The sequence below is a fragment of the Strix uralensis genome, chromosome 10 (genome assembly GCF_047716275.1).
Source record: "Strix uralensis isolate ZFMK-TIS-50842 chromosome 10, bStrUra1, whole genome shotgun sequence".
NCBI classification, from domain to species: Eukaryota; Metazoa; Chordata; class Aves; order Strigiformes; family Strigidae; genus Strix; species Strix uralensis.
In genome coordinates this window covers 24,545,494-24,560,756 of record NC_133981.1, presented here as the reverse complement: position 1 = coordinate 24,560,756, position 15,263 = coordinate 24,545,494, and the positions used below count along the sequence as shown (strand labels likewise).

The window sequence follows — 15,263 nt, the reverse complement described above, 5'->3', positions numbered from 1 at the left end:
CTGTGATGACCTACTGTTTTGCAGAGGGCAATGGGACCAGTGTGCTTTTTTCTTAAAGATAAAGAGAAAAAACAGGCATTGTCCTCTGAGATTTATTTTTAACTTCAAATTTTTCTATGCATCATGAAAAAAGCTGAATAATTCTATTTTCATTTAGGAGGAGATTACAAGAGAGAGAAATAGCGTGATACATTTTAGATTAAAGATTCTTCCCTAAGAATAGAGGCTGTCACAGTGTAGTGTCCCACGCCAAAGAAAATCTTCTTTTGCCCAATACTGTCAGCTGGGCCCAATTCTCCACGAAGTATATTTTCAAGAATTTCTTTGTGCTAAACAGAGTTCTCCAATATGATGCTTCTGGGAATTTAGATTACTCTCCCTCTGTCAGTACTGGGATTAAGAAGTCATGAAGGTAGTCTGCATCATAGTGATATTATAATGATTGCCCTGAAACGGAAAAGCATCACACATCTGTGTTTCCATTCTCCAGCTTCAGACATACCTTTAGGAAGTCAGTTTCTGATGACATGTTTGGGCAAACGATGCCTTATCTGCATGCTTTTTTCATGTATCATCCTGATCTGCTAACTGAATGCCATAACCAGAAAGCTATGTTAATTGTACGTGTTTTTAAGTCAGTGTAGTCCAAAATATATTCCTCAAAACTAGCAAGTCTCACAAAGTCTGCTTGCTTGTTTGAGAAGCCAGACATGACAGAATCACAACTTTTTCTAACAAAAAGAATCTCCAACCAAGATAATCTTAGCGTCATGGATATTACATATTTCTGTTTCCTAAAATAAAACCCACTAAGTATATGAACTGGTACTGTAAACACAAGCACAAGTAAAAGAGTTCTACTGTTGCTGGACTCCTCCTCCCACTCGATTTCGGCAGTCAGCAAAAATACTTATTCAGTATTAAGTTACAGTAAAGAATTGTTGATCCTGGTGTAATTGAGAGCAAAGATAAAGTCAAGTCAGTGGGGTTTGCTTCAGCTTGTGACATTTCAGATAAAGCGTCTAAATTTGTTTGGATCATAAAAATGAAAGCATATAAAAAATATTTGTTACAAACAAAAATGCAGAGAGTCTATACAAGTTTCTTCATAAAGTAATTTTTATTGAAATACTCACAGTTGAGTTAGCATTATTTGCTTCTAATTTGGGCTTCATTCTAAACACTGTACATTAACAAACTTAGACCGCATAATGCCAAGCGCTTTACACATTTCTCTTTAATTAAATTTCTCCAAAGAATCACATTACATAAGCATTTGCCAATACAAAAAGCACACTCTCAGAAACCCTGGGTAAAATCCAGGCACCCATGCAGTAACTAGTAAAATTCCCACTGATCTCACTGGAGACAGGATTCTACTCTTTATGTCTTTGCTATACATGCGTAATAAAAAATTATTTTGCTACTTATGTATTAAGTTCTTAAGTACACTATTCTTAGATCTTAATGAGGTCCACGCTATCATTTACCATTTCCCTTACTAGATAAAAATAAGCATTACTTCAGAGTTCAATAATGTCTAGTTTCAAGTATGTTTGTAATTGCTGGAATATGCAACAGATGCCAGTTTAGATAAGCTCCTAGCCTGTGGATGGAGGTAGGCAATCTGCACTTTTACTACAGAATTTGAGCACAGAATTACCTGTACTGAACCCTCAGAGAAACAGGAACCATTAGCATTTAGGGATTCTCTTACCTGTACAGCGATATGTTCAGTAATAAGTTATAGGTAATTAGGACATAATCCTAAATGGAAGTGGCACAAAAATTAAGAAGATTTTAAATAATCTTTATGATCATTAATAGAAGACAAGGAATAACAATTTACCTTTATTTAAGTATGAGATATTTTTCATCTGTGCAAAACACGTTGAAGTCAGCTACATTTAAACTAGTTCTGTCGTTCTTCCTCTTGCAGAGTTTTTTGCCACAGTCTTCCATAACTTGGCTGTGCAGGGCTGGAGGGTTTGATGTTTGAGTTCTCATGCAAAAGAAAAAAGTAAATTAGGGCTGCTCTAGGACAGTGCTGGTCAGAAATGGAAATGGCAAGAGCGGTTTGAGATGGTGGCCATTCCTGCCACTGCTCTGCGGGACATTATCATCTTGCAGCTGCAGAAATGGTAGAGGTTGTCTGAGTGCTGCTCATCTACTTCAGTACAAAGTTACTTTCCTAACTGATATTTTTTTCAGAGTTACTAAGATGTTACCTAGTTACCAGCTAATCACAGCCTGGTAACTGTTTAGAGAAATCTAGATTTTTATTTACGACAAGTTAAGTGACCCTAAATAAATCAGTCTGGTGACACTTAAGCTGGCCAACTGTAAAATAGGATGAGATGCCACATGAAATTTATTTGAAGTGTTCAGACGAAAATTGCGGTATGAAATTAATTATGATTAGTCTTGACAACACTAATTCAATTTATAATATGCCTAACTGGTTTAAAAATAAAACTTCAGATTCCCTTCGACTGCAACCCAGTCCTGAAGCTATTTAAGCCTGTGTTGCCTATCCCGTGCCTGATTTTCTGATTTGGTTGTAAGATTACTATTAATAGACCAGAAGTGGGGTAAAAAAAAAAAAAAAAGAAAAAAGTGAAACTACCTAATTCTGCAAACACCCGTGTTTGTTTATTTGCTTGCTTCATTTTAGAGAAGCATTGTCAGAAGTTTAGTTTTCTGACAGGGATTAATCCTTCCCTTTTGTGACTTTGGACCATCCATCCCTACCCGCCTCCCCCCAATTCCGGCACAGGGTTGCTAAGCGACATGTTCTTCTCTTCTGTACTTTAGCAGAGAGGAACAGATCAAAGACACCCACAGTCCTGAATTATTTTATAAATGAATTTAAAGAGACATTCTCCCGTGCTGTATTATGTAGGGGGGAGATCAAAAGTTGCTCTATATACTGAGAGTGTCTGGAGAATTAAACTGACGTCTTCTGGAAAATAAGAATGCTCTCATTACTGAGAACTATGTAATATTTACCTTTTTTTTTTTTTCTTTTTCAGAACTAGACTATGATTTTATGCTAATTAATGTTTCTAGTTTTATGGCAGTCAAGACATTGAACGCGGGCCAGGCTGCATGTTTGTCTGACTTTCAGAAGTAAGGTTTTCTGTCATCAAGTGACAAGCTTGCTGTTTTTTTAACTCTTTTCATCTCTTGCAAAAGAGTTGCCATTATTCAAAAATATTTCATTCTCTAAATTTTAAATGCTTTCCTGACTCACATTAAAGGCAAGAAAGTCACAGGGTAAATTTCAAGTGATATATCTTTAAAAAAATAAATGAAGATGAGAAAGTAATCTGTGTAAATCAGGCAAAAAAACCTTAGCACACCAATATCTCAGACCTTTCTGAAAAGAATGAAAACCAAATGTGAATAATCTTTAATTAAAAAATATGGGAATACATAAGTTTAAATGTTACCTCTTACCAGACCAGCACTTATCTGGCATCAGCTCAGGTCTGCTATTCTGTACAAGCTGTGAGATTTGTAAGAGCATACAGGCAGTTAAGCCAAGTGTTTCCTGAAACAGAAAAGGGAGGAATTACTTGCCCTTGGATCTACTCAGTTTCAAACACGATCAACGTTGCAAAAGGAAAAAAACAGCACTTAGTAACAAAGTGCAAGAATTTTTCAAGATTTTCATTTCCAAAGACAGCACCGCTGCACAGAGTTAAGAAAAAGGAGAGGCACACAAATAACATGCTTAAAGCATTACCCAAGCAAGCGAGACAGATCATTTACGTGGAAAGCAAAACTCCCAGGTCAAATGGCTGCAAAAAAGCATCTCGAAAATTGCATGCAAAATTCTTCCCATGTGCAAATCTCATTTTGTAACCATCCACCTTATCTGCATAAACAAATGCCTCCTTTAAAGCAGTTTCAGGGGCTTGCTCACACAAACAGGTGCTCATGCAACTACAGGCACAAAATCGCTGGCTTCAGGTGTAAAGTGTACATAGATGATCTCACTCTCTTTGCCGTGTGCCTGGTCACAGAGCAGAGCTAGCTCCTTGCTCTCGTCCTGTGCCTGCAATCTCACATAAAATTGAGGTTAGTGAAACCTAATACACTCTAGGACTGTAAAGGGATTAATCTCACATAAATCTTCACTAAAAAAATCAGTGTTAGTATCTGTTTACATGCATTTTATTTTCCAATGAGAAAACAAACCTCCTTTTTTTCCTGCACCAGTAAAAGTCTCTTCAAAATTTAATTGCTTAGATTTGGCATTTAAAATCCACTGTACTGCAGTTAACCTATATTCTCGTAAAAGCACGTATTTTAAACAAGGGCTTAGACAGCTTTTTCATTTCATTACTAGGTATCTATTACATCAGCAAGACGTGTGCTTTACTCTCACTGATATACTGTTTTATGTATAAACATCTTGACCACCACTGTGTTGTCAGCGATCAGCAGATTCGGTGTGTTTTGGCTGAATTTCTGAAGGAGAAAACTGTGACTTGCGCTCTAAATATTTTTTCTGGAGAATGGATTCCTCAACAGACTATGGGCATCTTGTACAAAATAAAAGTAAACATTCGGAAAGGAATTTAATGTTTCTGGCGAGTACCAACTTGCCAGCCTTGGAAACCAAAAGCCCTGGGACTCACGGCACAAGCACAGCTCCAGCACTGTGTGCTCCACAGACCGGCCGGGCTCTCCACCACGCCACTGCTCCTCCTGTGTGACTGCAACGACGAGGAAAGAAATAACGCCTGCTACTAACAGGCAAGCAAACAGCTTGTTAGTATTTGCATTTCTGGTGAGCTTATTTAAACACCCTGAGCATGCTTTGTCAGAGATTCAGTTCGATCTAGTATTTAAGGTAAACTATTCTGAAGCGGGGATGTCATACAAATTTTAGTCAACATTTATTACTAGTATATTTTATTAATATTGGTAGAATATTGGTTAATGAATATAAGTAATTTTGAATCACTGCTCCTTGTTACTTATTTCCAGGATGCTGCAAAAACATCTGCTGCAGCTGGGCAGCTGGACCACAGATGTGAGCAGCCAGGGCAGAGGTTTGGGCCTGTGAACAAGAGACAATGCTTTTGATACGTGGGAGGGTGTTGTAGCCATTGAGAACATTAACATTGTGACTTCAGGTTTCTACAGTGCTTTGCCCGCTTAAAGCACCATATAGACTACTAGTAAGTAGTGATCTGGATGTTTCTGAAATGATCAGTTAAAATACAATTAGAAGCCCTTTGAACTGAGTGCTGTAGTTCAGAACAGTCTAATTGGTGGCTTGTGGGCCAGATCTGGACAACAGAAGGATTGTGTCTGCTTCTGCTCTTCTCTAACTGCATCAGCTCAAGGAGCACCTCGTCCCAGGAGGGGTGGCTGTGCCCACAGGACAGACATGGAGAGCCATTATGTGACTGGAAAGGCAAGGGCACAAAGTATCCCTTGTGTCCAGCCCGCTGCATTGAAGCCTGGATTTTGTAGAGCTTGTTTCAGCCTGTGTGCAGATTCAAGCAGGCACAGCCCCATAACTTTATACTTTGCAATTCAAATCAATTTGATTTTTCTTTTTTTTCTCTTTTTTTTTTCCCATGACTTTTAGAGCACAGCCTTGTGCAGCAAGAGTCGTAGGGATGAAAAAAGGACAGTACGTGGTACGACAAATAACTGAACTATCTACATCTATGGATGACGCACTGGTAGACCATGCTGGCATGTGTCTGGGTAAGATGAAGAATTTAGTTACTGTAGCAGACTGAAAGTGAAGGTCTGGCTTGGATGATGTTCCCAAATCTGGCATCCATATCCCACATTTAGGTAGCTAAATCTGTCACTTACATGCTTTAGATACTTGTGTTAATTGCATAAATGCCAACAAAAAATGACATGTTTTTAAAGTGTTAGAAGTGTAAATAGCTGCTCTTCTGAAATGGCCACAATATATATTTTTAGCTCCTATGTGTTCTTCTGATGATACCACTTACAAATGCATCGTATTTGTTGTAGTATCTAGCTGCTATTAGTATCTGTTTGTAATACTATTGATGCTCCTGCAAAAAGCACTGTAGAATATACTTTAAATACTGGCTTTTTGTATGTCTCACACAACTATTCATTAATACCAAGGGAACAGCATGCTACTGTTCCAGGTTTTCGAAGAACCAGTGCTATTGCTCTCCACCAGCTCCTGTTGCCTGCTTCATAATGCCTTTATTATTTATGCTTTTACTCTTGAAAATTCAAATTTAAAACGGAAAATTTTCACGCTTTTGTTTTTCAAAAATAATTAAAGGCAGCGAATGGACCTGATGTAATCTGTATACTGTGTGCCACAGCTAAGTATCCACTGCTGTGAAAGCACTGCTTGTTCTCTGAAAGGAGGAATTCTTTCAGACGGCGTCACTTGCCCCCTCCTCTGCGAGGCTGCTTTTCCCATACACTCAGAGGACTTGCTGCCAGTCACTTTCTTGCCCTAAAAGTTTGCTGGAGCAATATTGTCATTTACAGGGCATAGCTCCTAAGAGGCTAGCCTCTACGTACCATCAAAAATTTTGCGTTTCAGTGAGGCAGTGGCTCTACTAAAGTATGATGGCTTTTTAATCATCTTTTCTTCAGATTGGTCCTTGGACTACGTAGTGCTTAATGTGGGCTTCACAGCAGGCTTTGGGAGAAGTTCTTTTCTCTTCCTGTGCCATTCACGTAGCAAGTGGCATGTTTTCAGATATGTCCCATCTACAAAAGATTTCAGTGTTGGCATGGTGTGTTTTACTAGTATTTGAATGGCTTAAAGAAATTATTTGGAAAGCAGCAGATGCTTTTGGGAAACAGGAAAAAAATAGATGCAAAGAGGATATTAACGGGTCAACTGGCCCAAGAAAATAGAAAAAAGTGCAACTCAAAAGTGGTTGCCAAGAAGCAGTCTTGTAATACCCTCCCAGGAAGATAACACAGCTCCTCATGATCCTGTTTTTGTGGTGTTACGTCGTCACTCCCTCTCTCTGCATTCACCATTCTACACAAGAAACGTAAATTGTTGCCCAGCTCATTCAAATACAATACACTTCCTACATCTGCTTTTTTCAAACACACAAAATAGATATTGTCTCAGGAAGAACAAGAGACCAGGTACTTGAAAATGTGCTGCGGGGTTTGTCATAGCCACAACCCTTAGAACAGGCGCTCCAGGGGAGCCGTTTGCTAGTGTTTTGCATAGGTAATTTTAATGATACTAAAATAATAGTCTGTCTGCTGGATGAGAGACAATACACCAAAACACAGGCCAACAACTATATCAGGAGAAAATATTACATGGAGCTCACAGCAAAATTAAGATGCCAAGTGAAATTCACAAATAATATGAAGACACTGAAAAAAGTGTTTGTTTCACCACTGGTGTCTTTGCTGGGCTTCTGCCCTGGTGTCAGCCATCTGGATCAGCCAATGGGAAGCTATCAGGGACAACGTACAGAAAACACTCTGAATATGCAAGAACTCAGGAGGATTTAGCAATTTTGGGAAAGACTGACAGTTCTTAAATAACTTACTGCAGTTAACGAAGGGCCGGAAATGTGAGAAAATCTCTGAAGAATTAATCAAGAATCAACAGCAGTTTGTCTTGATATTAAAGGCGGACGCATGAAAAAAAGAAGCTTACCACAAAATGGCTTTTGACTAAGAGTGAAAAATGTAATGAGGAAGAACATGCTTTGGATAAATCTACATTCTGTTAAGGTAAATAAAAAAGCAAATGCCAGTAGAATAGGAAAAAAAAAGACAAGACTTCTTCCTGTATGGTCACCCCTGGGCACATATTTGCATGAGGCAAGCGCAAGGAGAGCAGACTTCCTGAGTGCCAGAATAGCACCCCTGTCTTAGATGGGCAAAGAAGAAGTAGGATTTACTCTCAACTCTCACAAACATTAAAGGTGGTAAGGGAGAATGAAAAAAACAAAAAATCAGCAGACTGCAGTTTCTCGTGCATCCCTTACAGTCTTTGCTAACAGTCTTCAGAGTTAAACCAGAGGCTTAAGCCAATAGAGATGGAGAGCTTGAGAAAGGCACAAATTCTACATGGCCGATGCAAGAACAGTACTGAGAAGCAAATTAAGATGCTGCAAAGCAATCCATCACCAAAGTTCATAGTGGCCAGTGAGAAAGCGCAGAAGAATATTCTGCTCCCTAGCACCAGTCTCCTGCAGAAGTTCTACACTGCAGCAAAACAGAGCGGGTACATACACAGCCAACAGAAAAGGCTTGATATCAGCGAAAAGATGCAAGTTGTATTCACCAGATGTGTGATTGGTTTCTCACAATCTGAAGTTACGGTGGAAGGTGAATTTTCAATTAAGGTGAAACGTTAGAGTGGAGGAATGCTTGATGGGTGAGAGCAGATCAGCTGAAACTAAAAATTTCAGCAGTCTTCTTTGCAAAGATGAAGTTTTACAAAAGAAACCGTGATAACTGGTATTAGCCGATTGTTGCTGGAAGAACAGTATTCCTTCTTGTAGACTAAGAAAAAATTTAACTGTTAGCAATAAATTTATTTAAGCTGACCAATCACCTATGGGTTTCTGCAATCTTACGTCTTGCAGAAAGCTGAAAAAGGAAGAAGTCCCAACAAACAGACTGAAACTCCTCTAAGAGCTGATGTGCTGGAGAGACTGATAAGCATTTAAATGACTCAGTTAGGTGTCTCCCATATGTGTATTTTTTTGTCCTAAGAGGAAAATGTTCCATCATAGGTATCATAGACATTTGAAAAAAGTTATTGTATGCTAAAGCGAGATGGTGTTTGTGGATATTTTGGAAGGCCACACCTGATCATGGAAACTTTTTAGTTGTATAAATTTTGTGTGAATGTATATGGTTTAATTGCACCAACTAAGATACAAGAAAGCGAATTCTCACCTAGTAGCAAGTACTATGATACAAAATTAGAGGAAGACTACCAATGAGTCCCAATTTTTTTTTTTTTAAAGCTAAGTAACTTTCCTTCAATTTCTACCTTTTTCACAAGTATTTTAGACTAAGTGGTAGACATGCCTATAACTTAAAAAAAAAAAACCAAGAGGAAATCGCTTGAGATGATAACATACATACTGAGGATGAAGGTAAGTCAACCTGGAGAAGTGTCCCAGTACAACTTTGCTGGTTTCATATAAATCGCATGAAGATTCTGCAAGCTTCTGTAAGAGAAATTTTTGGTAAGTAGGTATGTAAGCAATACCCCATGAAAGAAACAAGGGTCAGTTTTATTGCTGTGTGCTATTTACCCCTACTACAGTCAAATGCTCCAGATGACAGGGAAGGGAAACAGAGCAGCTAACAGTCATAGCTAACAGTAGAATGTTAACATTTATTGGATGTTTATTTGCAAATGTCTGCATTTAAATTCAGTACCAAAAATAATGAGACATATTTCACTTTGAGCACTGAAGTAACAATGCAGATAAGTATCTTGCCCACAGGATGAGCCCACGGCCACTCACAGACCCAGCAGTAAGGAGGGCTGGGAGTTTTTCTCCCACAGCAGCAAGAACTGGGAAGTTCTGGGGCAGCAGGTCCACAGTGAGACACTGGAGTGAGAAAGGAGGAGACATATTAAGGGAAATAACATAAAACAAGCATTTTCCATGGATAATATATGTATCAATTATTCCCAGGCAAATGTACCTATCGAGGTTACCGTGGATAGCCTATTCCACAGCCCACACGTCCATATTCATCTCACAGTGGGACCAAGTTTCATTAACAGAGGAATCAAGACTAAAATGATAACATTCATCTCTATGTTCTTGCCCTGACATGGTTATTCATTAGGAGTTCTTCCTAATGACTGTTCAGTTCCTTCCTTCTAGGGAGCCACTCCTCATTCTCTTCTATTCAGGTTGGATAGTGAGTCACTGACTTTAATATTAATCTTTATTAACCCTTCCCTTACACCACCACCATCTGGTAACAGTGAAATGTATTGTGTCTCAGTGCTGAGAAAGAAAGGTCTTCAATGACTTTTCCTCCCTTGTACTCTTTTCTTATATGCAGATAACCCGATGACTCCTGCAGGCTTTCTGCCGCTGGCTGATGAAAAAACACCTTGTTTGTCCTCATGCCATTGGTTAATTTAAGTCTATCTTAGTCTACCCGTTTTCCAGTCTAATTTTGCTTTCCATAAATGACACTTTTCTGTTGCCTTCTTGTCTGGCTAAAGTTTTAGATGCAGCAAACCAGCTATTTGTGTCAAATAATTTCTTGAAGCACTTTGTTTCCCCTTCTGTTATTCCTCTATCTTCTCTTTTCTTCTGGGGGGGAGGGAGGGAGGGTCATGTTTGTGGATGGACACATGAGCCCAGCAGCATCCAGTTCTGCTTTGTCTACCTAACTCCATGAGAAGTGTCAGGACCTTAACAGCCAGGCTTTTGGTGGCGGATGCTTTCGACTAGTTTTCCTTCTTAAACAACAACAAAACAAAAAAACCCCAAGTAAACTTAGGAGGTATTTTGTTTATACGTGATTTAACATTCCTAAGACTATTGAATCTAAATATGCTGTGAGACAATTAATGACTCAAATATTGAATTCTTTTTGAATCAGCTAATGCTCACTTCTTAAGACTAATTAGAGAATGACTGTTTTTGACCAAACTTTGTACTGTTTGGTTAGACCACTGAATACATGCAGGCATGTCTGACACTTCATGTACGGTGGTACTTACTCTTTTGACCAAATTTTGATGTGTTTTGGGACATTTGGAATTCCTAAGTTCTTTCTCCTTGATCCTCTTTCCTTCTGTTAGCACTGTTGGTCTGCTACCATGTTTTGTATGTCTTTCAAAGTGTTCTACGGTGTTTTATTATTTTGATGTTATCATAACATGCCTACTCTTAAGGGAAAATCTAGGAAATCTAAGGGAAAAGTAGTTTGGAAAGCGATCACACTATTTACTTAGGAAACCACACTCCCATATTATTACAAAAACAGATTTATAGGAAGAAACATATCTTTCTCACTATTTCCATAGCTTTTTCACCATTCTTTATTTCACCATCCTTACACTGTATCAGCCAGTCTTGGATACAAACATCCACTGAGCAGCCCTGAGTTAGCGCTGCACTGCCTGTGAGCAAACCAACCCACTCCCTAAGAAATAGCTGTTCCCCAGTGGGAATATTTACTGTAGGTGCCAATCCAGCCTGACTGAAATCTCATTAACAACACATTTTTTCCTGATTAATAAAGTATTAATGCGAACATACAGCATGTGCAGCTCGACATTTTCTTGCCACCTGCATAGCAGAGAACTACTCAGATGCTATGTTATTATTTCAGTGACAACCTGCACACCACTTCTGAAACTTGGGCACCGTCCTAATCTCGGCCTTTTAATTTCATCTGGTTGAAACGGAAAAAAGATAATTCCTCACTGCCTGTGCATTAAAGAACAGGGGTTTTCCCCAGTCGTTTATATTTGTGCTCATTTACCCGTCACGGCAAGGGCTCAGCTAACCTGTGGATGGCAGGCCTCAAGGTGCAAGCAGCCACTTTAAATCTGTTCAAGGGGAAAGGGCATCAAAATCATCTAGAAGTTTTAGCGGCAGCAATAAATATCCAGTTGCGGGCAAGACGAGGATAGTTTGTAATTATTATGTGTAAATAACGGCCATGACCGCCGCTTCTGTCGAGGGGAAGGAGCGGTGAGCTAGCGGAGCCGCTCAGCCAGCCCGAGGCCGAGCGCGGCGTGGCCGGCCGCCCTGCAGCGCTCCGGGCCGGGGCGAGCCGCTCCGCGGTATTTCCGCCGAAACGGCAGCGCGGCCGCTGCTCGCCGCGGGCCCGTGGCGGCCGCAGACCCCCGCCCCGCGGGGCAACAGGTGCCCCGGGGCGCCGCTTCCCCGGCTCGGCGAAGCCATGGCGGCGGCCGCGCTGCCCCGCCCCGCCCCGGCCGCCGGCGCCGCGGTGCTGAGGGGAACGCCGCCGCCCGGCAACTTGTGGCGTGGCGCGGCCCTGCCCGCCGCGGCGGCCGCGGGGCGAAATGGCGGGCGACGAGGGGCGGCAGCCGCGCCGCGCTGTGGCCGGGCCGGCCCGGCCTGCCCTGAGCGGGCTCTCGCCGCCCCCCGCGCGGCTGCTCGCCTCCCTCCGCCACTCCCCCGCCGCCCCCCGAGCCCCCTCCCCTTCCCCGCCACCCGCTTCCGCCCGCGCTCCCGCGCATGCCTGAGTTATGCAACCGCCGCGGCGGGCGGGCTGCGCGGGCCCCGCCGCCCCAGTGCCGCAGGGCAGGGCAGGGCAGCGCGGGGGGCCGTGAGGGCGGCGGGCACCGGGCCGGCGGCGGCGCGGCGCTCGCTCCCCGCCCGCCCTCCCCCGGCGCCCGTGTGCGCGCCCCGCGCTGCCTGTGAGTGGCAGCGGCGGCCGCCGCCAAGTCCCGCCTGTTCCGCTCTCCCTGCCGCAGGCGGCGGCGGCGGCGGGTTGGCTTCCTGCGCGCTGTGCCGCTCCCCCTCCCCCCGGCAGTCGGAGCCGCAGCGGCAGCAGCCCGGATCCCCGAGCCATGGCTCTGTGAGAGCAGCACATGGCGGCCGCAGCAGCCATGAGCCCCCCACTAATCCATACAACTCCCCCCTGAACGGCCACCGACGGCAGCCAGCGCTCCCACCCGGCTCCACCGCTCCCACCGCCCACCCGCAACTACAGCCGCCGCCGCGCCGCCCGGCCCGAGCCCAGACCCCGCCGCCACCGCCGCCGCTGCCGCCGCCGCCGGGCCCCCGCTCGCCCGCCCGCCGCCGCCGCCCGGTCCTCACCATGGGAGTGCAGGGTTTCCAGGACTACATCGAGAAGCACTGCCCCAGCGCCGTGGTGCCCGTCGAGCTGCAGAAGCTGGCGCGGGGCAGCCTCGTGGGTGGGGGCCGCCAGCGGCCCCCCCAGACCCCGCTGCGCCTCCTCATCGACGCCGACAACTGCCTGCACCGGCTCTACGGCGGCTTCTACACGGACTGGGTGAGCGGCGGGCAGTGGAACCACATGCTGGGCTACCTGGCGGCCCTGGCCAAGGCCTGCTTCAACGGCAACATCGAGCTCTTCGTCTTCTTCAACGGCGCCCTGGAGAAGGCCCGGCTCCACGAGTGGGTGAAGCGCCAGGGCAACGAGCGCCAGACGGCGCAGCAGATCGTCAGCCACGTCCAGAACAAGGGCACCCCGCCGCCCAAGGTCTGGTTCCTCCCGCCCGTCTGCATGGCGCACTGCATCCGCCTGGCCCTCATCCGCTTCCACATCAAGGTGAGGAGGAGACGGGCCTCCCGCCCGGCCCGCGCCGCCCCAGCCCCCCCGGGGACACCAGCGCCCCCTCCCCGCTGCTCGCGCGCGCCCCCGCCGCTCCCCTCCAGCTGCGCCGCCGCTCTAAGATGGCAGCGGGGGCTGCCCGGGGCCTTGCTGGTGCCCAGCCCGGCAGGGGAGGGGACGGCAGGGGAGGGGGGGCACCCTCCTTCTCCCCTCAGCGCCTCAAAATGTCGTCGAGGCCCGCGGGGGCGGCCCAAGTTTCGGCGGCCTCAATCCCCGGGGGATTTTGCTATTTATACGGCGCTGCTGGCCGCCTCTGGCCTGTGTGGGGCGATGGGGCGGCCGGCAGCGCCCAGGGCCTCCCGCATTCCCCTGGCTGTGAAGCCAGGCCCAGCAGCAGGGAGGTTTTTGCCTCCATGTTCTTTCGGGGCCGTCGCTCCGTTGACTCAAAATGTCCCTTCTTGCCCAGGCCTCCCTCCCTCCTTCCCCCGCCCCCCCACCTCCGCTCGGCAGGGTGGTGAAGCTGGGACTTTGGTACCGTAGGTGCGAGCGGCTGGCCGAAAGCATCGTGATCTAATTAATTATTAAGACGAAAGGAAAAAAAAAAAAACAGTTCTCGCGCACAGTGGATCTGCAACAAGTTCCCCACTGAGGCGAGGTGTTTAAACTTGTGCGGAAGGTGAAATCGCCTGCTCCGAAATACAGAGTTCGAGTTTTCTGTTTCTGAAGGTGAGCGTTTTGCTCGGTATCGCCCAAATCTATTAACGGGCTTTTGATAAGTGTGGGATAATTCATTCCTTACTCCGTAACGACAAACGCTTCCAGTTTGTGGGGTCAGGAGCACGGATCTGACAGTTACTTAAAGTTCTTATTTTAAGGGGGAGCCTCAGTTTTCTGATGACATAGACAACGCTTCAGGCGGCAGCTGGGGTCCGTGGTGATCTCGCACCCATACCGAGGCCACGATTTCAAAGGCTGAAGAATATTAATGTGTCGCATCTCTCTGTACAGCCTTCGTGATTTACGATGGTTTCTGTTAAGCCGAGCTGTTGTGTATATTGAAACACAAGACGCTAGCAAAACAAGCCCTGGGATGAAGCTGCAATTTTAAGAGTTGCTGGCCTGCTTTCCCGCTAGGAAGGGAAGTGCAGTGGGAGTGAAGTGCATGCTCGTAGGCTTTATTATCGTAAATTACTTTTGTGTGTAGAAAAATATTATGCAACCTTTAGAGTTGCATGCTTGATCACTAGCAGCAGCTTAATGTTATCTGGCGTTTGTACTGCCCTTTTGCCAGATTAGAAGAATTCTGGCTGGGTTGCAGTCCTGGGGTAAAGACTCTCTCAAAGGAGCTCACCCAGAAGGTGACTTTGGGTGAAGTTTTTTCTAGTTCTGCCAATGGGGCGAGAGTTGCTGTTGCTCCCTCTTAGCTCACTCGGCCAGACCAGTCCTTTGAGGAATGCATTCCCTTCAGCTCCCTGCCTGCCAGGCTGCTGGGAAGCTCCCCCGGGCAGGCGGCGGGTGTTCAGCCCGGCCAGCAGGAAAGGCCCAGCCTGCAGCGGCCCGGTCCGCACTCAGCCTAGCTGGGCTGAGCACAGCCGGGGCCGAGCACAGCCGGGGCCGCTGCACCGGGCGAAGCACGTGTGGAATGAACTGGAAGTGGAGGCAAAGCTCGTTCTTGCAGGGCACGTCGAGAACGTGGTGTCTTGGGTTTGGCGCTTGGTTAAAGTGAAGAGGTTATGGCCGTGCCTGCTGTAGTGATGTGTTTTCCTGGTCAGCGTAGAAGCAAAATCATGTACGTGTTTTGGATATGAATGGTGGTGGGAATTTGAATGGTAGCAAAAACATCCTCTCGTTCGAACTTTTTTTTTTTGGTAGCTAGGAAATACTTTTATTCATTAAGCAACAAGTTTTAGGGAGCATGCAGTGATAGTATTTACCTTGAACTGGTTGCGGGTGCAGTATAAATCTTCCTTAATTTGTTATTGAGACTTAGAGAT

General features: G+C 45.1%; 1 protein-coding gene and 1 long non-coding RNA gene across 6 annotated transcripts in view; one reads left to right on the top strand and one right to left on the bottom strand.

Moving 5' to 3' along the window:
* Positions 1-1,097: 1,097 nt before the first annotated feature.
* Positions 1,098-12,879, bottom strand: LOC141947988 (uncharacterized). The gene is made up of 4 exons (XR_012630330.1): positions 12,792-12,879; positions 9,406-9,581; positions 9,106-9,191; positions 1,098-4,754 (listed from the first exon to the last, which is right to left on the bottom strand). It is a non-coding gene; the product is annotated as an uncharacterized LOC141947988 (long non-coding RNA).
* The window catches only part of FAM120A (family with sequence similarity 120 member A), a 56,330-nt gene continuing 53,433 nt past the window's right edge, over positions 12,367-15,263 (top strand). For 3 of the 5 annotated variants that reach the window (XM_074879823.1, XM_074879821.1, XM_074879822.1), the window contains exon 1: positions 12,367-13,266. In XM_074879823.1, coding sequence (XP_074735924.1) covers positions 12,793-13,266 — 474 coding nt within the window. In that variant the 5' untranslated portion in view covers positions 12,367-12,792. Of the gene's footprint in view, positions 13,267-13,855; positions 13,996-15,263 lie in introns of those variants that run through there. The other 2 variants (XM_074879819.1, XM_074879824.1) reach the window with 2 other exon arrangements.